Genomic DNA, 21,906 nt, shown 5'->3' on the forward strand with positions numbered 1-21,906 from the left:
GCAAAACAATTAATCTCATTAACACTGTAATAACTCTTAGAGAAGCTGACACAGCAAACTGACTTTCAATTGGTATAAAATCCCTGATTATAATGCAGAAACTTCCTGATAGAATACGGACATATCTTTTAAGTAACATTCAAAACAACATGATGACAATCTCAGTGTCTCCTCTTCAGAATGCTGTTCAAAAGCTTAAAAAATTTTCCATTTTGAAAAGCTCACACAGAAGACAATCTTTAGTCACTTCTGAATATTAAATTCAGTTGAATGCTTCAGAGCAACAGAGATGATGTGGAGTCTCAGCACAATAGTGTTTGTACTTTCTGAATCAAAACAAAAACAATGTCAAGTTCAATCTTCAGTGATTTGGTTTTTAAATACTTCATGAAACAAAGTTTGAAAATATATTTCATAACTGTAAATAACCGTTCCAATTCAAAATTCCCTTCAAATTTTTCTTCAAATAAAAATTTGATACAACTCAGAATTTGAATTGTTAGTCTTTTTAATAAAATAATTTCTAAAAAATAGACTAAATCAGAAGTGAAGGTGGCATATTTATTACAAACAGAGTCACCAAGGGAAGAAAAGAACCATTTCTCTTCAGTCTTTGAAATGATTTCTCAACATCATATGATATTATCCTGAAAGCTTTTTCAAACTATACACTCTCTCATCTGAGCCTTGAAAGATCTTAAGATATATCAGGATAAATTCAAGGTGAAGAGAGAGAAGAGAAAGTAGTTAATGTTGCTTGAAAAGTGCTCACTCTACCCATACCTCTAGTGAGAATAGTGAGAACCACTACCCCACATATCTTTTGATACCTTTTCATCTCAGCACTTCAATAATTATGATTACACCAGTCAGCTCCCCGATAGGAGCCATTTTACTCAATTTAATTTCTCAAGTCCCCACTGTGATTCCTATAAAGAGATTCCCTATAATCCCAATAATCTAAGATTCACTTTTATCTATTCAACCCATTTCCCCAACTCAGGTCCACTTCCTCCAACTACCAATGCCTATGAATGATGTCACCACTATGGAAAAGAAATAAGTCATCTTTCACTTTAAAGCACACTGGTGTTTTCTAAGGGCTAGAAGGTCTCAGAAACCCTCCTAGTCTTTAGTACCCTCCCAGGGCACTAGTTCTCACACTTCAACAGGTTAAACATTATCTGGAGGACCACTGAAGTGCAGATTACTGTGCCTCATCCTTGCCTACCACCTCTCATTCCCTAAAGAGATTCTGATCTAGCAAATCTAAATTGGGGTGCAAAAAATTGATGTTGATGCTACTTGTCTGGGGACCACACTGATGTAGAGGAATCTATGGGGCCAGACCTCATTAGGAGAAATGACTCAGAAAATCAGTGCGAGGCAGCAAATGTGGACAGTTACAAGTGGATCAAGAAGCAGGTTCATGCCTCAGAGCTAAGCAATGCTATCCCCCGCCCAATGCTCATTCATTCAATCAACATCACCAATCCTGAGGCATCTTCCATGTGTTCAGGAGAGGAAAAACAGGGCTCCTATCTTTACACTCTAATAGGGAAAACCATATATAAATAAGTGGAATACAGCTGTGTTCATTTCTGTGAGGGGAAAATGAGAACCAATCACAATGGCAAGGAAGAGGAGCCAGATACATCCTAATGGAGGTGACACATAAGGTGAGACCTGAAAAATGAGGAGTTGCCATGTGAAAACCCAGCAGAAAACATCCCAGGTACAGGCAAAAGAAAGGGGAAAGGTCCCAGGACTGAAAAATGTGCAAAAATCCTAGGAAATATCCAATTATAAGCTTGACTGAGCCATACTAAGTAAGGGAACTAGTGTTACAAGATGGGATAAAATATGCAATGCAGTGGCAAAACCATGAACGATCTTAAAAAGTCATGGTAAGAACGCTCAATTTCATCACCAACTAGGTAAATTAACCTCCATGACACATTCCTTAGAGGTGAATATGGAAAAAATAATTGAGAAGAAAGTTCACCTCTAGCAAGGCCCCCAGGGGAGGAAGCAACTGTTATTTCTTGCCAGGAATGTATGTGAAGTATCTTCAGAATACACATTCCTAGTTTCTTTTTATTTATTTATTTATTAGTTGTAATTGGACACAATATCTTTCTTGTGTTTATTTTTTTTAATGTAGTGCTGGGGATCGAACCCAGGTCCTCCCTCATGCTAGGCAAGCGCTCTACCTCTGATCCCTAGCCCCAGCCCACAGATTCCTAGTTTCTATAACCTGTCTTTAATTCTCATATAAATCTGCTCACAATACAGGTGTAATGTTCTTAAGATTATGATATTAGGATCATTCTCCCCTATTATTTCACTTTTTCCCCCCTCCCAGTAAAGAGGGAAAGTTAATGTAAGTAACCTCCTGCCCTTTACTCACACTTGGGAGAGGAGGTTCCCTCAAATTCTGCAGGAAAAGCCCTAATGTGCAATCAACAGACCTGGCATCAAACTGAAAGATGCACAAAACATATTTCTGGATTTCAAGGAGTTCATTATCTATAACACATTAAAATAAAATAAACTAACATAACTAGTTTGCTAAGCAAAGTATGCTCACTGCTTTAAATATTACCCTAAAACTGAAAGCACTTATCAATTCATAACTTCTACCTACTACTTTAAATAAAGTATTGTGAATCCCTCTGGAGGGAAGGGGAAAAGTCATTAGAAATTTTAAGCAGAAGAGGAGACACAATTTCATGAAGTTCACTGTGTGTGGAGAACAGAACTGGTGATGCATAAAATTGGCCTTTGGAAGACCATTTAAGAAGCTAGTCCAATGGTCCAGGTGAGAGACAGTGGTGTCATGAATTATGAGATAGCACAGTAGCTGCAGAGGGAGGTAGACAGATCTGCATTAGAATCACGGGGCAGGTTGACTAGCAGGCTATTAACAGTGACACAGAAGGAGCCAAGAGAAGGGAACATTAAAAATGACTGCTAACCCTCACTCTCCTTAACCTATTCTTCTTAACCTCCTCCCAGTTTCAAACTGCACCTTGTAAGGAAGCAGGACAACAAGAAACAGAGTGCTGAGTCAAGGAGGGGAGGAGGAGACAGAGTAGCAGTGGCCAGAAGAAAGAAGAGTAACACTGAGTAGGGGGCCAGAATGGTGGAAGCTTATTACACCAAGGGAGTAATGTTGAGAGCCACAGCCGAAGGGGCCCCAGCAAACTTCCAGCTGCCGGCTGATGATTGGCTCACAGCGGCCCCAGCAACATCTAGCTGATTGGCTCCTCGGCCCCAGCAACATCTAGCTGATTGGCTCCTCTGCGGTGATGCTCATTGGGCTGTTTCCCTGCCCTTTCAGACCACGGAGCTGCTCATTGGGGACTTTTTTGGCTCTGCCCACGTGACCCAGCCAATCGGCCTCAAGAGCAGGAGGATTGTGGGAGGTGGAGAGAAGCTTGTGTGGGAGAGAGAGGCTTGTGGAAAGCCGGTGGTGGCAGTTGAGGCTCTGAGGGTTTTTCCTGAGAGGCTGTTTTGTTTGTCGTGTGTAGTTCTAAAAATAAAGTTAGTTTCTTTTGACAAGTGGCTCCTGATTGTGCCCAGCCAGACTGCGGCATTTGGTGGCTCGCACGGGGAGCGACTGAGGGTAAGTGAAACTGCTCGCCCCTGAGGGCAGGGCGAGAGGATGGGTAGCCATTTTAAGATTCTTCTTTTGTTATTTTGTTTCACTTTTGTTTTAAGTTGCCTGTCCCTGGAGATGTGCAAGATGGAAGAAAAACCGCTCACATCTGAGGAACAGATAGGGAGAAAGGACGGATGGACATTTCAGGAGGCTATTATAATGATTTTGTGTTGTTCCAATTTTGTTTCACTCAGTTTCAGTTTTGTTAGGCGTTATTTTGTTGGGTTGTATTATAGTAGAAATACGGGATCAGAAATTAGTAAAAAACAAACTGAAAGAGTGTTAAGTAAATTGTTAGAGGAAGGAGGCATCTCAGTAAAATCAAGAACAATCAGGGCATACGTTGATACAATACAAAAATGTAGCCCATGGCTTTTTAAGGAGGAGTTGTTAAATATGTCACAATGGAACCATCAATGGTGAAGATTTAAAAAGAAAAGAAAAGCCCAGGGACTCTGCCAGTTGGCACATTGCCATTGTGGACGTTCATATCTTGTTTGCTTAGTCCAAAGCCTTCAGTTCAGACAATGGTAGAGGAAGAAGAAGACATAATGATTCAAGTAAAAGAGAAGGTCTCTCAAGTTAGTCAGACAGAGGAAAAGATTCAAGTAAAAGAGAAGGCCTCTCAAGCTAATCAGACAGAGAAAGAAAGTGTAAAACAGAAAAAGCCATCAGGGGGAAAGTTACAACAGGAGACTGCTACTAACACCTTTCTATCACCAGAGGACGTAAGTGTCCAACTAACAAGGCCACCTCCATATGCTGGGAGGTCCCCAACCCCCGCAGTTGATAGTTGGGATCCTGAGACAAGATCTCAAATATTAACATGCCCTGTATTTGAGGCAGGAGTGCAGCGATTTTACCAAGTTTTAAATTTCAAAACAGTGAAGCAGCTAAAAGAGGCTGTAACAACCTATGGTCCTCAAGCACCCTTCACTGTAAGTATGGTCGAATCCATTAACAACTTGAACATGACGCCAGCAGATTGGGCTAATATGTGTAAAGCTGTGCTAAATGGAGGACAATACCTGTTATGGAAGGTTGCCAATGAGGAATTTTGCAAGGAGACGGCTAGGCGAAATGCAGCAGCTGGTTATCCTCAGAGAAATCTAGATATGTTGTTAGGAAAGGGACCTTATGAGGATCAGCAGCAACAAATTGCATATGATCCTGGTGTATATGCACAAATTGCTGTAGATGCAATTAAGGCATGGAAGACTTCACAAGGACATGGAGGTTTACAAGGTCAATTATCTAAGGTAATACAAGGAGCTAATGAACCTTATGCTGAATTTGTAGATAGGCTTATTCAAACAGCTACCAGAGTTTTTGGGAATACAGAACAAGCAATGCCATTACTAAAACACCTGGCTTATGAGCAAGCGAATCGTTGGTGCAGAGATATCATTAGACCATGGAAACATGAAGATTTAAACACATATATTAAATTATGTAGAGACATTAATGAACAAGAGCAAGTCGTGGCAGCTGCAGTAAAACAGGCTTTAGATGCCAGAGACATTAATGAACAAGGGCAAATTGTGGCAGCTGCAGTAAAACAGGCTTTAGATGCCAGGCCAAGAACATGCTACAATTGTGAACAAACAGGACAGTTTAAAAGGAATTGCCCCATTGGAGGAGGGTTTAACAAAACTAGGTATCAAAGGAGTAGAATACCAGGTATTTGCCCACGATGCCGTAGAGGGAGACATTGGGCTAATGAATGCCGTTCTCAAACCACCATAGAGGGTACTCCATTATCAAAAAACGAACAAGGACCAGGTGTTTATCCACGATATCGTGGAGAAAGGCATTGGGCTCCATTGCCAAAAAATGGACAGGGGGGCCCAATGCTCCGGGGCCCAAAACCACAAATATACGGAGCACTGGAGGAACCCAGCAACCCCATCAGGGTAGTGCCCAGGACACATTGTCCATCAGATCCCTCATCAGACAAACCAGAGGGAGCGCAGGGTTGGACATCTGCGCCTCCGCCAGAGCAGTACTAACTCCAGAGATGGGAGTTCAAATCATTCCCACAGGGGTGAAAGGACCTCTTCCCAAAGGAACAGTAGGCTTATTATTGGGACGCAGCTCTTCTACTCTAAAAGGACTTACGATAAGTCCTGGGGTAATTGATCCCGATTATGAAGGTGAAATAAAAATTATAGCCAGTTCTCCAAAGGGTATATCAGTAATTTCACCAGGAGATAGAATAGCACAGTTACTAATAATACCCAGCCTACATGATAAATTTTCCAGTTGTACTGTAGAAAGAGGTTCCAAGGGATTAGGCTCCACAGGTGTAGATTGGGCTATGCTTTCTTTAAATTTAGATTCTCGCCCCATGCTAAAACTAAATATTCAAGGACATGAATTTAATGGGCTACTGGATACAGGTGCAGACCTTAGCATCATCTCTCGTCAAGAATGGCCAAAACATTGGCCATTACAACAAGCCACTCAAACGCTTCGAGGCCTAGGAGTGGCGACTAATCCCCATAGAAGTGCAATGGTATTAGATTGGAAGGATCCTGAAGGATGTGAAGGAACTATACAGCCATATGTATTGGATCATCTTCCTATAAATTTATGGGGACGAGATGTCCTAGATCAATTAGGTTTGACATTAACACATAACATCAACCAAAATGCACCCACTGTTATGACTAGACAAGGTTTTAGGAAAGGAAAAAGATTAGAAAAACAAGAACAAGGTATAGCAGCACCAATACAAATAGATCAAGGAACAGACAGACATGGGTTGGATTTTCAGAAAGGGCCACTGAGACAATAAAAATTACTTGGAAATCAGAAAGACCAGTATGGGTTCCTCAGTGGCCCCTGACTAAAGAAAAGATACAAGCAGCCCATGACCTGGTCAAACAACAATTAGCAGAAGGACATATACAACCTTCTGTATCTCCCCATAATACTCCCATTTTTGTCATCAAAAAGAAATCTGGTAAATGGAGATTATTGCAAGATTTAAGAGCCATTAATAATGAGATGGTTATTATGGGACCTGCTCAATCAGGGATTCCTCAGTTGTCTGCTTTGCCAAAAACCTGGTATGTTTTAGTTATAGATATTAAAGATTGTTTTTTTTCAATTCCAATTCATCCTGAGGATAGTCCACGTTTTGCATTTACTATCCCTGCACTGAATCATGAAGGTCCTGATCAGAGATATGAATGGAAAGTACTCCCTCAAGGGATGGCTAACAGCCCAACTATGTGTCAAATTTATGTTAACAAAGTAATCCAGCCACTTAGAAATCAAAATCCTGAACTACAAATATTTCACTATATGGATGATGTATTATTAGCACACAAAGATAAAAACACATTGCTAGAATGTTATGCCACACTTACAAACTTATTAAAAAATTATAATCTAGAGATAGCAATAGATAAAGTACAATTAAATTTTCCAATTAATTATTTAGGAGTTCTATTATCCTCAACCATGGTCCGTCCACCAAAAATGCAAATACGAGTAGATCAACTCAAATCACTTAATGACTTTCAAAAGTTATTAGGAGACATAAATTGGATAAGGCCTTATTTAGGTATACCAACAGGAGAGTTGGGACCTTTATTTGATATCCTAAAAGGTCCATCAGATCCAAATTCACCCCGAATGTTAACGCCTGAAGCAAGAAAGGCATTAAAAATCATTGAAACATATATGGAAAATATGCATTTGGATAGAATTGATATAACTTTGCCTTTATTATTTATTGTACTACCAACAAAAAATATTCCTACAGGAGTATTTTGGCAAGAAGGTCCATTATTATGGATACATTTATCTTATTCTCCTAACACTATTCTGACTAGGTATCCTGAGGCTGTAGGACAATTAATACTCAAAGGAATAAAAGCAGCAAAGGGAGTGTTTGGAATTTCTCCCAATAAAATTATTACTCCATATACTATGAATCAAATTGATGAGTTAGCTAATGAGTTAAATACTTGGGCAATAATCATGTGCAAATCTAATGTTTCATTTGATAACCACTTACCATCTAATCCTTTATTGTCTTTTTGGTCATTGCATCCTGTAATTTTTCCAAAAATGACAAGAAAAACACCTATCATGAATGCTCCAAATATATTCACTGATGGGTCAAATAATGGTACAGCAGCAGTAGTTACCCCTGATCAAACTTTTACATTTTTAGTACCCAAACAATCAGCTCAAAAGGTAGAGCTTAATGCAGTTTTACAAGCTTTTGTGATGTTTAAAGATTCTGTATTTAATTTATTTTCTGATACTCAGTATGTAGTTAATGCTATAGTATCTCTTGAAGATGCTGGTAGGATTTCCCCTTCTTCTACTGTTTTCTCTTTGCTTTCCACTATACAAAGTCTAATCTGGGACAGAAAAGATCCATTCTTTATAGGACATATCAGGGCACATACAGATTGCCTGGAGCCCTTAGTTTGGGCAATGATTTAGCAGATAAAACTACACATGACATACATATTTTCTCTACACTAGAAGAAGCTATAAATTTTCATAAAAAGTTCCATGTCAATGCTAATACTTTACAAAAGCGTTTTAAAATAACTAAGAAACAAGCTAGACAAATAATAAAACAATGTCAAAATTGTGTGACCTTTTTACCACAAGTTAATCTTGGAGTCAATCCTAGAGGATTGATACCTAACCATATTTGGCAGATGGACGTCACACACTTGCCAGAATTTGGAAAATTAAAATATTTGCATGTTACAGTTGATACTTCTTCTGGATTTTTGATGGGCTCCCTTCATGCCGGAGAAAAAACTAAAGATGTTATAGCTCATTGCTTACAAAATTTTGCCACTGTGGGTGTTCCAAAACAGTTAAAAACAGATAATGCCCCTGGTTATACTTCTACCTCTTTTAAACAATTTTGCTCAACATTTGGCATTACTCATATAACAGGAATCCCATACAATCCACAGGGACAAGGCATAGTTGAAAGAGCTCATCAAACTATTAAAATGTACTTATTAAAGCAAAAAGAAGGAATTGGGAAGGGGTATATATTCCCCAAAGATAAACTTAAAATAACCCTTTTTACTCTAAACTTTTTAAATTTGGATTCATCAGGACTTAGTGCTGCGGAAAGGCATATGTGTCCAAAAAATGTGCATAAGCCCAAGGTACTTTGGAAGGATATTCTAACAGGACAATGGAAAGGTCCTGACCCAGTAATTGTCTGGAGTCGGGGGTCTGTTTGTGTGTTTCCACAGGGAGAACAGCAGCCGATTTGGATTCCAGAGAGATTAACCAAGGTCCTGACCCAGTGATTGTCTGGAGTCGGGGGTCTGTTTATGTGTTTCCACAGGGAGAACAGCAGCCGATTTGGATTCCAGAAAGATTAACTAAAGCGATTTCTACAGACCAAAAAGAAGATGATTTGGCTCAAATGCATAACAACTGATATCCAAAACTCCAGTTTGGCTATTCTTACATCTGCAACAGAACCAGGATGCTTTTTTCAATATCTATTTTATTATTGCCCTTTGCCATATCATGAAGTTCTATTTTGTTTTTTGAGCTCATACAGACCTAGGTTAATGTTTTGCTGATCAGTTCTATTTTTTGACTATAGAGTTTTTAAACATTGCAATGGAGATTTCACCTGTAAAAAGTTATAAGGCCTTTACTATAATGTTATGTGTTGTATGTATTATGTGTGCACACTTGTGTTTTGTGTTATATGTTTGAATGTATGTATGTCCATATATCATATATGATGAGCGCTCATGATAAAATGGATCCAAATATTTTTTTTTCACGTGATTTATATGGTTTAATTTAAATTGGGTAAACAACTGTTGAGGATTGTTTTAATATGTAAACAAAAAAGAAGGTTAACAGATCTGTTTGTTTACTTTCACCTTTCCTTTTCATTATATTTAATAATTCTCTTAAAGATAATGTAAATTGTTAAGAAAATTGTTTTCTTTTAGTGCCTTCTGGAATGTTACATAATTTTTTCTTTAGCCATTATTGCCAGAATTCCTATCTTCATCCCAGTGCTGGTGAAGTCAAAGATAAAACCAATCTACAGCTTCTACAATAGCCATCACTGAACTGCTTGCAGAACTTGCCTGGACACATTGTGAGCTCACCTGTATGCATTGTGAACTATCTGTTGGTGCAGCGACTTGTGGTAGTGTTGGGGTATTTTTGCTGATGATGTCATTGGTGGTACAATTTTTCCAAAAGGAGCCGTCAATTGGCTTGGTGTATCTTCCTCCCTTCTGCTTGTCATGATCGTCCAGCTAAAATTTGGGGGCCAACAGAGGTGAGGCAAAGAACCTCACCCCCCCGCTGGTACAAAGACCTCTCCACAAGTGTGGCTGTATACTGGACCGGTAGTCAGTGACGGGTAAGATCTAATTGCAATGGTACCAACCTAAGGACCATATGTACTATTGGACAACCTAAGGCAGGCACGGTCCCTAAGCCACAAGCTTGTTGTTTAAACAGAGAGGGGGAGATGTTGAGAGCCACAGCCGAAGGGGCCCCAGCAAACTTCCAGCTGCCAGCAAACTTCCAGCTGCCGGCTGATGATTGGCTCACAGCGGCCCCAGCAACATCTAGCTGATTGGCTCCTCGGCCCCAGCAACATCTAGCTGATTGGCTCCTCTGCGGTGATGCTCATTGGGCTGTTTCCCTGCCCTTTCAGACCACGGAGCTGCTCATTGGGGGACTTTTTTGGCTCTGCCCACGTGACCCAGCCAATCGGCCTCAAGAGCAGGAGGATTGTGGGAGGTGGAGGGAAGCTTGTGTGGGAGAGAGAGGCTTGTGGAAAGCCGGTGGTGGCAGTTGAGGCTCTGAGGGTTTTTCCTGAGAGGCTGTTTTGTTTGTCGTGTGTGGTTCTAAAAATAAAGTTAGTTTCTTTTGACAAGTGGCTCCTGATTGTGCCCAGCCAGACTGCGGCAGAGTAAATTAACTGATAAAACACATCAGTAAATATAACTGGAATTATTGGAGCCAAGTTTCTCCAGATTTACAAACATGGCATAGGGGAAGACTAGAAAGAATCCTAAAGTATCAGATTAAAATGAGAAGCATCAATACCAGTAGTCATAGGAGTGTTACATTATAATGTACTGAAAATTGTGGCAATCCAGGAGTCCATAATGATATAGATACAAATATACACACATGCACACACATGGGAGAAGGGGCAATGGTGCCTTGAAACAAAATACCAACTAACACCGAAGGCCTGTTTTTATATAGTTCATGAATAGTACGAAATGTGGTTTTTACATTTTTAAAGGACTATTGAATACAAAACAAAAACATGCATTAGGGACTGAATGTGGGGAGAAAAAAACTCATAACATTTATTATCTGGTCTGTTATAGAAAGTATTTAGCAATCCCTGGTGTAAAAGAAATGATACAAATGAATGTCCATCATGTGGCAGCTGGACAGTTCGGAGCCACCGAAGGATGCTATGGAGGTATAATGAGGAAACTCCAGATAGACTGAAATGGGGCCTCATGCTACCAAATAAAAGCCATACACTTCTTAAAATTATAAATGTCACAAAAGATACAGTCTGAAGAACTGCTTCAGACTGCAGAGACTAAAGAGCTATGAAAACAAAATACAACACATGAACTTGAATAGGATCCTGGAGCAGAAAAGTAAAGAAGACACTGTTGGGACCATTGGCAAAATCTCAATGAAAAGTCATTAGATTCAGAGGAATGTTAAGAACAGAGTATAAGAAGCTCAAGATGAAAAAAATCAAGCTTGATGCCCCAGATGAAGAAAGGAAGGGCTAGAAGGTATGAAAATTTGGTGGGAACAATTGGAAAAACTTGGCCAAGAAAAGAAACGAAGCTGAATATAAAGATGAAAAGCTAACATAAACCCCATAAACTATAGTTCAAAGATGCCTTGAGGAAATTCACTAGTGTACTCCAACTCCTTCTGATAGTTTCCCATTGATTAATAGCATAATGAGTTGTTTTCTTTTAAATTTTTAAAACATGTTTCTGCTGGAGTGAGTGAGTGTGTGTGTGTGTGTGTGTGTGTGTGTGTGTGGTGTGTGGGGGGGGGGGGGTAAATGGATAATATATACCCTTTCTTAACGATATTCAAAGAGCAGCATTTTTAGCCCTTGATCTTCAAGATTACATAGGTGATATAAGAACTGAAAAGAAATCATAAACATCCACAAGTTTCAGCAACATGAAAGTCATTGGTGACCTAAGATCAGGTTCAGAAGCATTTAAGATAGTTTCCAGATACTGATGAGGAAACAGGGGCCGGAAAAGAACAACAGTACAGTGCAGAAAAACTCTAAAGCCACGTGTTTGTGAAGAGTATGCTTGTGAAGGTACTTTTTGCTATGTTTGTTTTTGCTTTAAGGGGAAGGGGCACAGATTAAAAAATACTTGAATCCCAACTACATGTATCCAGTGGAGAAGGAAAAGTTCAAGACTTGGGAAAAGAACAAAAGTCGCCATAGACGTGAAGTTCCCAAGGAGGAACCAAGAAGATGATTTGGAGAAACATGAAGAAGTTTGTCCCTGACAGGAGCAAGGACAGCTCATCAATTATACTATGAGGGAAAGAATTGAGAGGTGTACATATAAATAGGTCAATAGATATTGAGAACAAATAATTTCCACCAGATGTCCCCATTTTTCTCTGAGCAATAAAGACACTTCATTTAGTGAGGACACAGGATGAAATGTGGGATTAGAAGTTTAAGGAAAGAAAGTATGAAACTGTCACAGAGAAGAAGCTGACAAGAGAAGTACATTAAGAGAGCCACATAATGTTCAAAGCCAGATGAGACTGGTAACCAAAAAGAGTACTTACATAAATCCTATGAAAAAGACTTGCATTTGTTCAGAATATTAAACTGATATAACCATGCAAACACATCTTCATACATAATTGTCCTTTATTATATAATCATGTGCACAAAAGAGCAGACAACTAATAAAAGCATAAAAACTCAGACCACAGATGCCTGAACATTAAATTCAGCTTTTCTGAACTACATAAGATAAAATCTTTTAACACAAAATCTGAACAAGGGTACTAACAAGAAAAAGCAGGAAACACTAAAAATATGACAAACCAAATCCCTGTGCCCTATTGCCACAGTTTTCCACTATCACCTCCAAACAGCTTTTAAAATACTGTCATAGTCCTACAAAGTCCTACTGGAATTTCCTCATAGCCCCCAAGGTTTTCCAGGTCCCGTTCTTAAAATCCCACTTCAGGAAAAAAGAAAAATCAAATTATTGCTTTCACCAACTATTCCTCTGAGATTTCTGTTTTCTACTAATTGAATTAAGTTTACTCTTACTCTGGCACATGTCTTCAAACTTGGCATTTAAAGATATGTCCCCGAAAGATGTTCCATCTTACCGAAATTGCTGTTATCCTAAGAGAATCAACGGTGGAATGTCTGAATAGGTACCATAAAACAGGTCCAACTTCTCCTGTAATAAAGCCCTGCGCCTGAGCTGAAAAAGTTGTGCAGACATTCTCAATAATCTTTGCAGCCATGTGATTCACAACACGTTCTTCCTAGAGAGATCAAACAAGGAGAAATCCAGAGACTATTATTTAGTAGTAGGAATACATGCATGTCATTTCTTCAGACAAATCTCTACCCAATAATAATATCTCTCAAAACCAAAGTTAAAAACCAAAAACTGTTAGAACTAATAAATTCAGTAAAATTGCAGGATACAAAAATAAACATTAAAATCAGTAGCATTTATCTTTTCGGGTGTAAGAGGGTAGTGCTAGGGATTGAACCAAGGGTCTTACACACACTAGGCAACACTCTACCACTGAGTTACACCCAACCCCAGCCCCAATCAGTGTTATTTTTATACATCTGAAACTATCTGAAAAATAATCTCATTTACAAAGCAGAAAAAAAAAATACACTTATGAGTAAATTTAACCAAGAAAGTGAAAGATCTATTTACTGAAAACTATAAAACCCAGATAAAAGAAACTGAAGATGACACAAATAAATGGAAAGTATTCTGTGTTCATGGATTGGAAGAATATTGTTTAAATGTCCACACTTCCCAACGAGATCCACAAATTTAATATTATTCCTATCAAAATTTGAATATCATTTTTCAAAGAAATAGAAAAAATCCAGCTCCCATTCTTGTGTAACCAGAAAAGACCCCAAAATAGATGAATAAATCTTGAACAAAAGAAAACCTGGAGGTTTCAAACTACCAGATCTCAAAATGTATTACAAAACTACAGTAGTCAATATAGCATGAAAACAGGTCTATTCATCAACAGAAAACAATAAAGCCCATAAATAAACCTATACATTCACTGCCAACCTATTTTTGACAGAAGTGCCAACAACATACAATGGGGAAAGGAAAGTGTCTTTTCTATAAACAGTACTGGGAAAACTAGATATACAAATACAGAAGAATAAAAGTAGACCCTTACCTTAATCCTTATATAAAGAAATCAACTCAGCATGAATTAAACTCTTAAACACTTGAAATTATAAACTATTAGGAAAAAAAGGAAAAGCTCCTATGACATTGGTCAAGGAAGATATTTCTTGGATATGATCCCATAAACACAATCAATGAAAAACAGAAAATGGGATCACATCAAATAAAATCTTCTGCACAGCAAAAGTAACAATTAATACAGTGAAGAGACAACCCACCAATTGGGAGAAAATAATTATAAATCATACATTGGCTACAGAGCTTATATCAACAACATATAAGGAACTCAGACCACTCAACAAGAAAATAAATAACCCTATTAAAATCATGGGAAAAGGACTTGAATAGGTATTTCTCAAAAAAAAAAAAAAATACAAAGGGCCAACAGATATAAAAAAGTGCTCAGAAAAATGGAAATTAAAACCACAAAAAATGAAGTAATTCCATATCTGTTAAAATTGACTATTAGCAAAAAGATAAAAATCATACCTGTTGGCAAGAATGTGGGAAAAGTGAACCCTTGTAGACTGTTGGAAGCATTGTAAATTAGTTTAGGCATTTTGGGAAACACCATGAAGGTTCCTCAAAAAACTACAAGTAGAACTACCATTTGATTTGGAAATCTCATAACCAAAGGAACTGAGGTCAGTATCACAGATGCCTTCTCTCCCATGTTCACTGCAGCATTGTCCACAGTTGCCAAGACACGGCTAATACTACCAACCAAGCTTCACATTCACCAGGCACTCTGCTCAACAAAAGAACACACTTTTCCAAGATCACACAAAACAGTACCAGATTAGGTCATGCTATGGACCATAAAAAAAACATCTCAGCAAATTCCATACTCGGAAATGACTTTGTGATGAATGACAAACTTCAACAAACAATAACAGTTTAAAAACACAAAACTTCTACAAGACATCATAAGAATACACTATCTTGAGTAGGCAAAGCTTTTTAGGACAAAGAGGCACTAAGAATGAAATATATATTTTAAACTTCATAATTTCAAATTTCTGCTCATAATGACAACATTAAGCCTCACAGTTTCTCAGTCTGGGAGAAAATTTATAAAACACTAATATTAAATATCTAAGCATACTATTTCATGGTATATTTTAATTTAAAATACTGAATGGAGAATTATATGTATAATATAATCCCACATTTGTTTAAAATATACACAACCAAAGGAAAAGCATAGAAAAATGACACTGTTAATGATGATTCTAACAGGTGTAGGTCACAGGAAAAGGAGTCCACCAATGCTACTTCACCCATATTTTACACTGTTTGGATTGTTACAGTATGTGTGCATTACTTTAATATGATGTCTTTTTTGTGTGTAAAAACAAAAAAGAGGCCTGAGGCTGTAGCTCAGTGGCAGAGTACTTGCCTAGCATGTGTGAAGCACTGGGGGGGTTTCAATCCTTAGCACAGCATAAAAATAAAGGCATTCTGTCCATGTACAACTACAAAAAAAAAAAATTTAAAGAGAAACTGTTCAGTGATATCTAAGTCTAAGCCATGGTTTTGCATTCTACCAGCTATACAATTCAGGCACATTCACCTCTGTGCCTCAGCTTCCCCATCTATAAAACAAAGATAAAATGAGGCAGTTTGATAAGTGTTTGTGCCATCTGATTGTCTTAACAATCCAGATCATGGAAAGTACTGTGTTCTCTATAAGTGTTAATTTTTCTTCCCATTACTACTAGTAGCATACCGTATGAACTTTTGATTGCCAGAACAGAAAATTACGATGTACTTTGATTTCCTCAAACTTCTGGCATATTTCAAGAGTACTAGAGAGAATGCTTCCACCCAATTTATTTCCTACCACGCAAACAGAATAAAGGCCACTTGTAGCCTCCCTCTGATCCTTTATTCACTGCATTTAAGAAAAATATGTTGCCTGTTTAGCAAATTTGAAAAAGAAAAGTGAAATGGATGTGCCTAAGTGCTCAGTTTACTACTTCTTGTTGGGGGTAGACTCACTCATACTCGAGTTGTCTTCTCATATAATGTGTACTTACTTAAAACACTAGGAGAAGGCTTCTCTAACTGGGAGGTACTAAGCTGCCCTCATGTGGCGGTTCAATATAATATAAGGAAGTCCATTTGCCCTCAGAATCTATGACCTCATTACATCATATATGAAGATGACATTTTGTTCTGGATACTTTGTTCTGTTCTTTCTTTTGCTTTTACTTCTACATAAGGTTCTAAAACCTTCTCCCCAAATGTGGGAAGGAAAGATGCTATTTATGGGGGAACCTTCACATATACTTTGTATCACAATTGTCAGTCAATTCCTAGAGGATTCATTCCTAGCCCTAGAAAACCACAACTATTTTAGCACCTAGGTTGCAAAGAGGTCCAGAGTCACCTCAGTGCTCTATAAACTCGGAGGCTGTCAGGCCAATTCAGTGTGTGACTGCCTGAAATAAGCTGTCCTAGTCCCTCTGGAATCCCTTGTGGGATGTAACACAAGCAATAAGACTAGTGCTATTTTCTGCTCATTAACTCTTTGGAAGGGCCAACTAGACTAAATTATCATTTAATCAAAGCCCTCTTTTCATAATGTCGTGAGAATAAAAGCTATGATTATTAGAAAAATATCAGGGTTACTAATGAAAAGCTGTACTGTTTCATGGTATTAAGTAGATATAGTGTATTGTATGCAATCTTAACAAAAAAGAAAGCTTTGCTGCCGGTTTTAATTACATGCCTAATTTTCCAATAAAGAGAGCCAAAATTAACATCTAAAATATTGACATTATTTTTACTTTCATAGATTTAGTAAAACTATGATCTTCCCTCTAAAGGTTTCAAGGTACCTGCAGTTATTTTACATAGTTTAGTATAGCTTTAGTAACTCTCCGAACCTTAAAGAACATAAGATTTTTCATTTCTTACAATATAGTGGGCAAGAAACCTGGTAACACTACCTCTCTGAAAGCAACCAAAAATGATAGATGTAATAGAATAAAGTTTCTTTAAAACATCTACAAACTAGCACCAAATTCTTAAGCCAGTGATTGTGTAGCACCCAGAGGTACTCAACCTGGTATTTGTACCAAAATTATTTCTCTGACAAGGTGAACAAGAGGAGTGAGGGCAAAGCTGAAGTCCCTCGCAAGTAGGAAATACAATGAAGACTCCCCAACCCAGGCGCAAACACAAGTAGTCAGCAGTGGCCACAACTGAGTACAATACATATAAACAAGAAGGAACCCCCAGCAGACACCGTGGCCCAACTACTCAGAGTATCACGTGTTTGAGATCAGCCTGGGCAACTTAGCAAAACCCTGTTTCAAAATGAGAATTTTTTTTAAAGGGCTGGGAGGTGTGGTTCAGTGGTAGAGTGCTTGCCTAGCATGTACAGAGACCCCACATTCAATCCTCAGTAATAAAAAAAAAGAAAGAAAAAGAAATAGCTCCACCATCTCTCTGACTCCCTACTGAACTGAGTTGGGGGTTGAGGACAAACCCACAGGAAATGAAACACAGAGTCAGCCCTCATTTGATTTGCAGAGTATCAGCTTCAGAACAGCAATAGTTGCTCTGATATCTGACTTTTTAGCAGCAACAACTGTGGCCAGAAGACAATGAAATTCCATCTTTAATCGCTAATTGAAAATTACCATCGCCCTACAACTGCATTCCCAGAAAAAATACATTTCAAAAGAGAAACAGATTAAAATAAATTTTTTAAAACCAAAAGACATGAAGTAAAATCAAACAAATAGAATAATAAGATGGTACTATAAATACAATTATGCCAAAAATTATAATAAACGTAAATTGAATAAAATAATTAGGAAAAATAACTAAAGTAATCTTTAATGAACACTAAGAGATATCTAAAAGTCAAAGGATGAAAAACGAAGACTGGAGAATATACGCCCATTATACAGAACCCAAAGAAAAGAGAGCCAGTATAGCTATTCTATTATTAATTCCAGACAACACAGGCAAAAGCATTATTAGGTATTTTTTAAGGTCATACCATAATGATAAAAATTACAATTTACCAAGGGGGAACCTAATTTTTCTATACGGGTAATAACACCCAAAATGCATAAAAGTGAAATAAGATTAAAATTGCAACCCTACTGTGATGGTTAATCTGAATTGTCAACTTAAATGGATTAGGGTTGTTTAAGATTAAGATGCTTCTGGATGTCTCACTGTGGGAGTTTCTAGGAATGACTGGCATGTGGGACTGCAAACTGAGGCAGAGAACCACCCTAAATATGGGCAGCACAGTCCAATAGGTTGGAGACTTGGATGGAACAAAAAGTTGGAAGGAAGAAGCAGTAGCAGACACAAGCTCAATTCTTGACTGCTGCTGCAATTGCTTGAGGACATCAAACTCCAGCTCCTTCATTCTTCCAAAGCAGATTCTGCCCAGTGACTTTCCAGGCCTTTAGTCCCAGAATGGGGAGGCATCATTGTTCCCTTTTATTCTGAGACTGTAGCTTCTTAAACTGAGTAGCTAGGTTCCTCCAGCTCTATGACCAGCAGACAGCCATTGTGAGATTACCCAGCTTCTGGTCATGTAAACTAATCTAATAAATCCTCTCTCAATGATTATACACACACACTCAATATATTTTATATTGTTGATTCTGTTCCTGTAGAGAACCCTAATACACCTACCAAAAGGAAATTTTTAAATTAACATCTTATTATCTGGTAAGTAGACCAAAAAAAAAAAAAATCAGCACAGAAGATCTAGATTTATCTTCTATCTAAACAAGTTAACAAGTTTAACCTAATAAGAAAAAACTACATCACCCACTATGACAGAATTCAAAAGGAAATCTCAAAAGACTAGAAGTATGCATACATTATTCTCTCTAACCATAATACCATTAAGCTAAAAATAGCAACAAAATGATGACAAGAAAAACCAGAAGGGCAAGTATTACATAAGAAAGTCTGTTGCTTTTCTGCTTCTTAAAAGTACAAGGCATATCATGGGCAAAAGAGTCAAAGGAACATGAAAATTTATACAGCGCCCCATCCCATGTAAATCCTGAAAGGTGTCACTGCTGATATTTCACCAATTCTTCAATAACAAATCAAGCAAAGCCAAAGTCTGAAGCCTCCCCTGTATGTCCCCCACTGCAGAAGGAGAGAAGGTACTACCTCAGGCTTGCAACGAAAAGCTCACATGCTATTAACTCCTCACCCCCATGGACTCTGGAAGCTGGTCTACCCGCTCAGTGCTACCTGAGAACTATTTACCACATAGACTCCTCAAAGGTTCACTTCAAAACACAATAGGTAACTCCACACCTGGTAAACCATTTTTCATTAGAAAATTATGACTTTGAATTATCATGTTCATAGCAATATCTAGAAGAAAAAAAAATTATCTTATTGCATGAACATGGCCCACCTTTTCCACATACAAGGTAAAAGGGAACTGAGAGTCCCCAGCAAAAACCCAGATACTCCTGGTACATACATTTCTCAAGAACAAAGAGAATTTATTGATTAAAAATACACAACTATACATGTCAGCACTTGCCAAAAAATAAGAATTTTAACTCATTTCTCTCCTTATCTTATATAACTAGTGCCTAAAATATTGTGAACACATAAAAAAAAATACTAGAAATGTTGTTAATTCAAGTATAGTCTCTTCTAATATAAAAACTGGTTCTCTCAAAAAGAACAAAGCTCTAATTAACAAATGAAAATTAAATTTCCTCTTAAAGGAATTTTGTTACATCAAAATTATCTAATAAGCTATTGTTCAGAAATGAATAATTAAGCCAACAGTTTGTTATGAACTCACATTTTAAATATAACATATGCCAGGTGTCAGTTTGGCACCTATAATTAAATAGACAACTACTCAAGCTATATGGCTGATTAGAAACAAATGTATAAATTACTCTTCCCCTCTAAACATGTGGAAATTCTCTAGGAGTTATTTTCAGCTTCTATGTTGTAGAGTGACCTGCTACCTTGGGGGGGGGGGGGGGAATCAATACCTAAAAAAAAATTTTTCCCAGCCTCCATATTCCACACACATATACAACATATGTCATTCAAATACAACGTCAAATATTCGTGAGGTCAACACAGCAATCAGCCCAAGGAGGGACGGTTCTTTGCTACTACATACACACAGGAAGGGCAAGACAATGGAAGAGAAAGTCCTGAGACTCAAGGGCCTGAGCCAGAAGCACATGGCCTGTGCACTAGTTTTAGTTGCTTTTATTTCGCTCTAATAGGAAATGCTGCTAAGTGCAGCCCCCTGGGCTTGGCCAATTCCAGACCTCTAGAAAATGGCCAATCTGTGGACTCCCAGTTCTAAGTCTCTGAAATACCAGAGCAGCTGTGGGACTGAGTCAGAAGCACCATCAATGCCTTTCTTCCACACTGCCACTCTTTTGAATAGTTGGATCAGATCTCCCAATTTTTTGTGTGTTCGATCACAAGGTTCTCACCCGCTTCTATCTTAACATTTCTCTCAAACAAGAACAAAAACATCTAATACCTCTATCACATGTTACACAAATCATAACCACAGGGCAAATTGATCTATTTGGAAAATAAGGTCATAATATCTTAGACACACACACACACACAAAAAAAAAAAAGCTCCTGAAAATTATTTGAACATGCTTATTGTTGTCTCTGAATAAGGTACAGCTTCCTCTCCACAGAGAACCTACAACATGACACAGGATAAGTAAGGTATGTGGCCAAACAACTGAAAATACTTTATCCTACAGGTCCTTGAGTAGATGTACAAGTTAAAGCTCTCAAAAGTACTAAGAACAAATGAGCATGTCCAGCCTGGCTTAACCCAATGTGCTCCAACTTTTTTGGCTAGAAAACCTTTCATTCATATGATGCTTATAAATATCCCACGACAAAGCTAGCTTTCTATGAATAAGGAACACAGTAATTTATTACTTAGAAGTAACTTTGCCTTTCTAAGAGGTCTACATATCAATAAAAATTTATATGCTGCTTTTGTCCCAAATCAGATTAGAAAGAAGGAAAAGGGGTTAAAAGAAGAATCAATGATTCATGTTCAGTGAGGCACATTTTGTGGTGCTGAGGATGAAACCCAGGGTCTCATGCATGCAAGCCAAAGTACTCTACCACTGAGTTATACCCCAGTCCTGAATTTTATTTTGACACATAATTTTGTGCACATTTTTATGAAGTACAACTGTTACACAATGGGTAATGATCAAATTGGGGTAGCTATCCATCATCTTGAACTTTTATAGGTTTTTTTTATACAGATTACATTTAGATTTTAAATGGGAAAAAAAAGAAATTAAGCCAAAGAATATCTCAGTAGATGTAAAAACAAGAGAAAAAGCACAACAATATGAATATACTGGTGTCACAGAACTGTACACTGAATGGTTGAAATGGCTAGTTTTAGAATAAGACAAAAATCGCAATTTTTTTTCCTGGTACTAAGATTTGAATCCAGGGATTGAAGACAGGGTCTTGTACATTGCTGAGGCTGGCCACAAATTTGCAATCCTCCTGCCTTAGCCACCTGAGTAACTGGGATTACAGGTATGTATCACCATACCCCACAAAATCACACTTTTAAAGAGAAAAATGGAATAGACCACAATCTTGACTATAAGGTAATGCACCTTTGCTCTTTAACAAAGTGGGGACAAAGGTGATAGATTAAACTTTTTCAGGTGGTTGGAATCTATCTCAAACAACCCTACATGAAGGAAAAATTTTAAACTAGAG

The 21,906-nt window shown here is 37.9% G+C and overlaps 1 protein-coding gene across 5 annotated transcripts in view; it reads right to left on the reverse strand.

The window, feature by feature from the left end:
* Ulk4 (unc-51 like kinase 4) overlaps positions 1-21,906 on the reverse strand; it is a 536,812-nt gene that overhangs the window by 414,945 nt on the left and 99,961 nt on the right. For all 5 annotated transcript variants that reach the window (XM_046437488.2, XM_046437490.2, XM_046437489.2 and 2 more), the window contains one exon: positions 13,073-13,234. In XM_046437488.2, coding sequence (XP_046293444.1) covers positions 13,073-13,234 — 162 coding nt within the window. The remainder of the gene's footprint in view (positions 1-13,072; positions 13,235-21,906) is intronic.

This window comes from Marmota monax, unplaced genomic scaffold (genome assembly GCF_021218885.2).
Source record: "Marmota monax isolate L192 unplaced genomic scaffold, Marmota_monax_Labrador192_F-V1.1 WCK01_AAM20220418_F8-fsc00021, whole genome shotgun sequence".
Taxonomy (NCBI): domain Eukaryota; kingdom Metazoa; phylum Chordata; class Mammalia; order Rodentia; family Sciuridae; genus Marmota; species Marmota monax.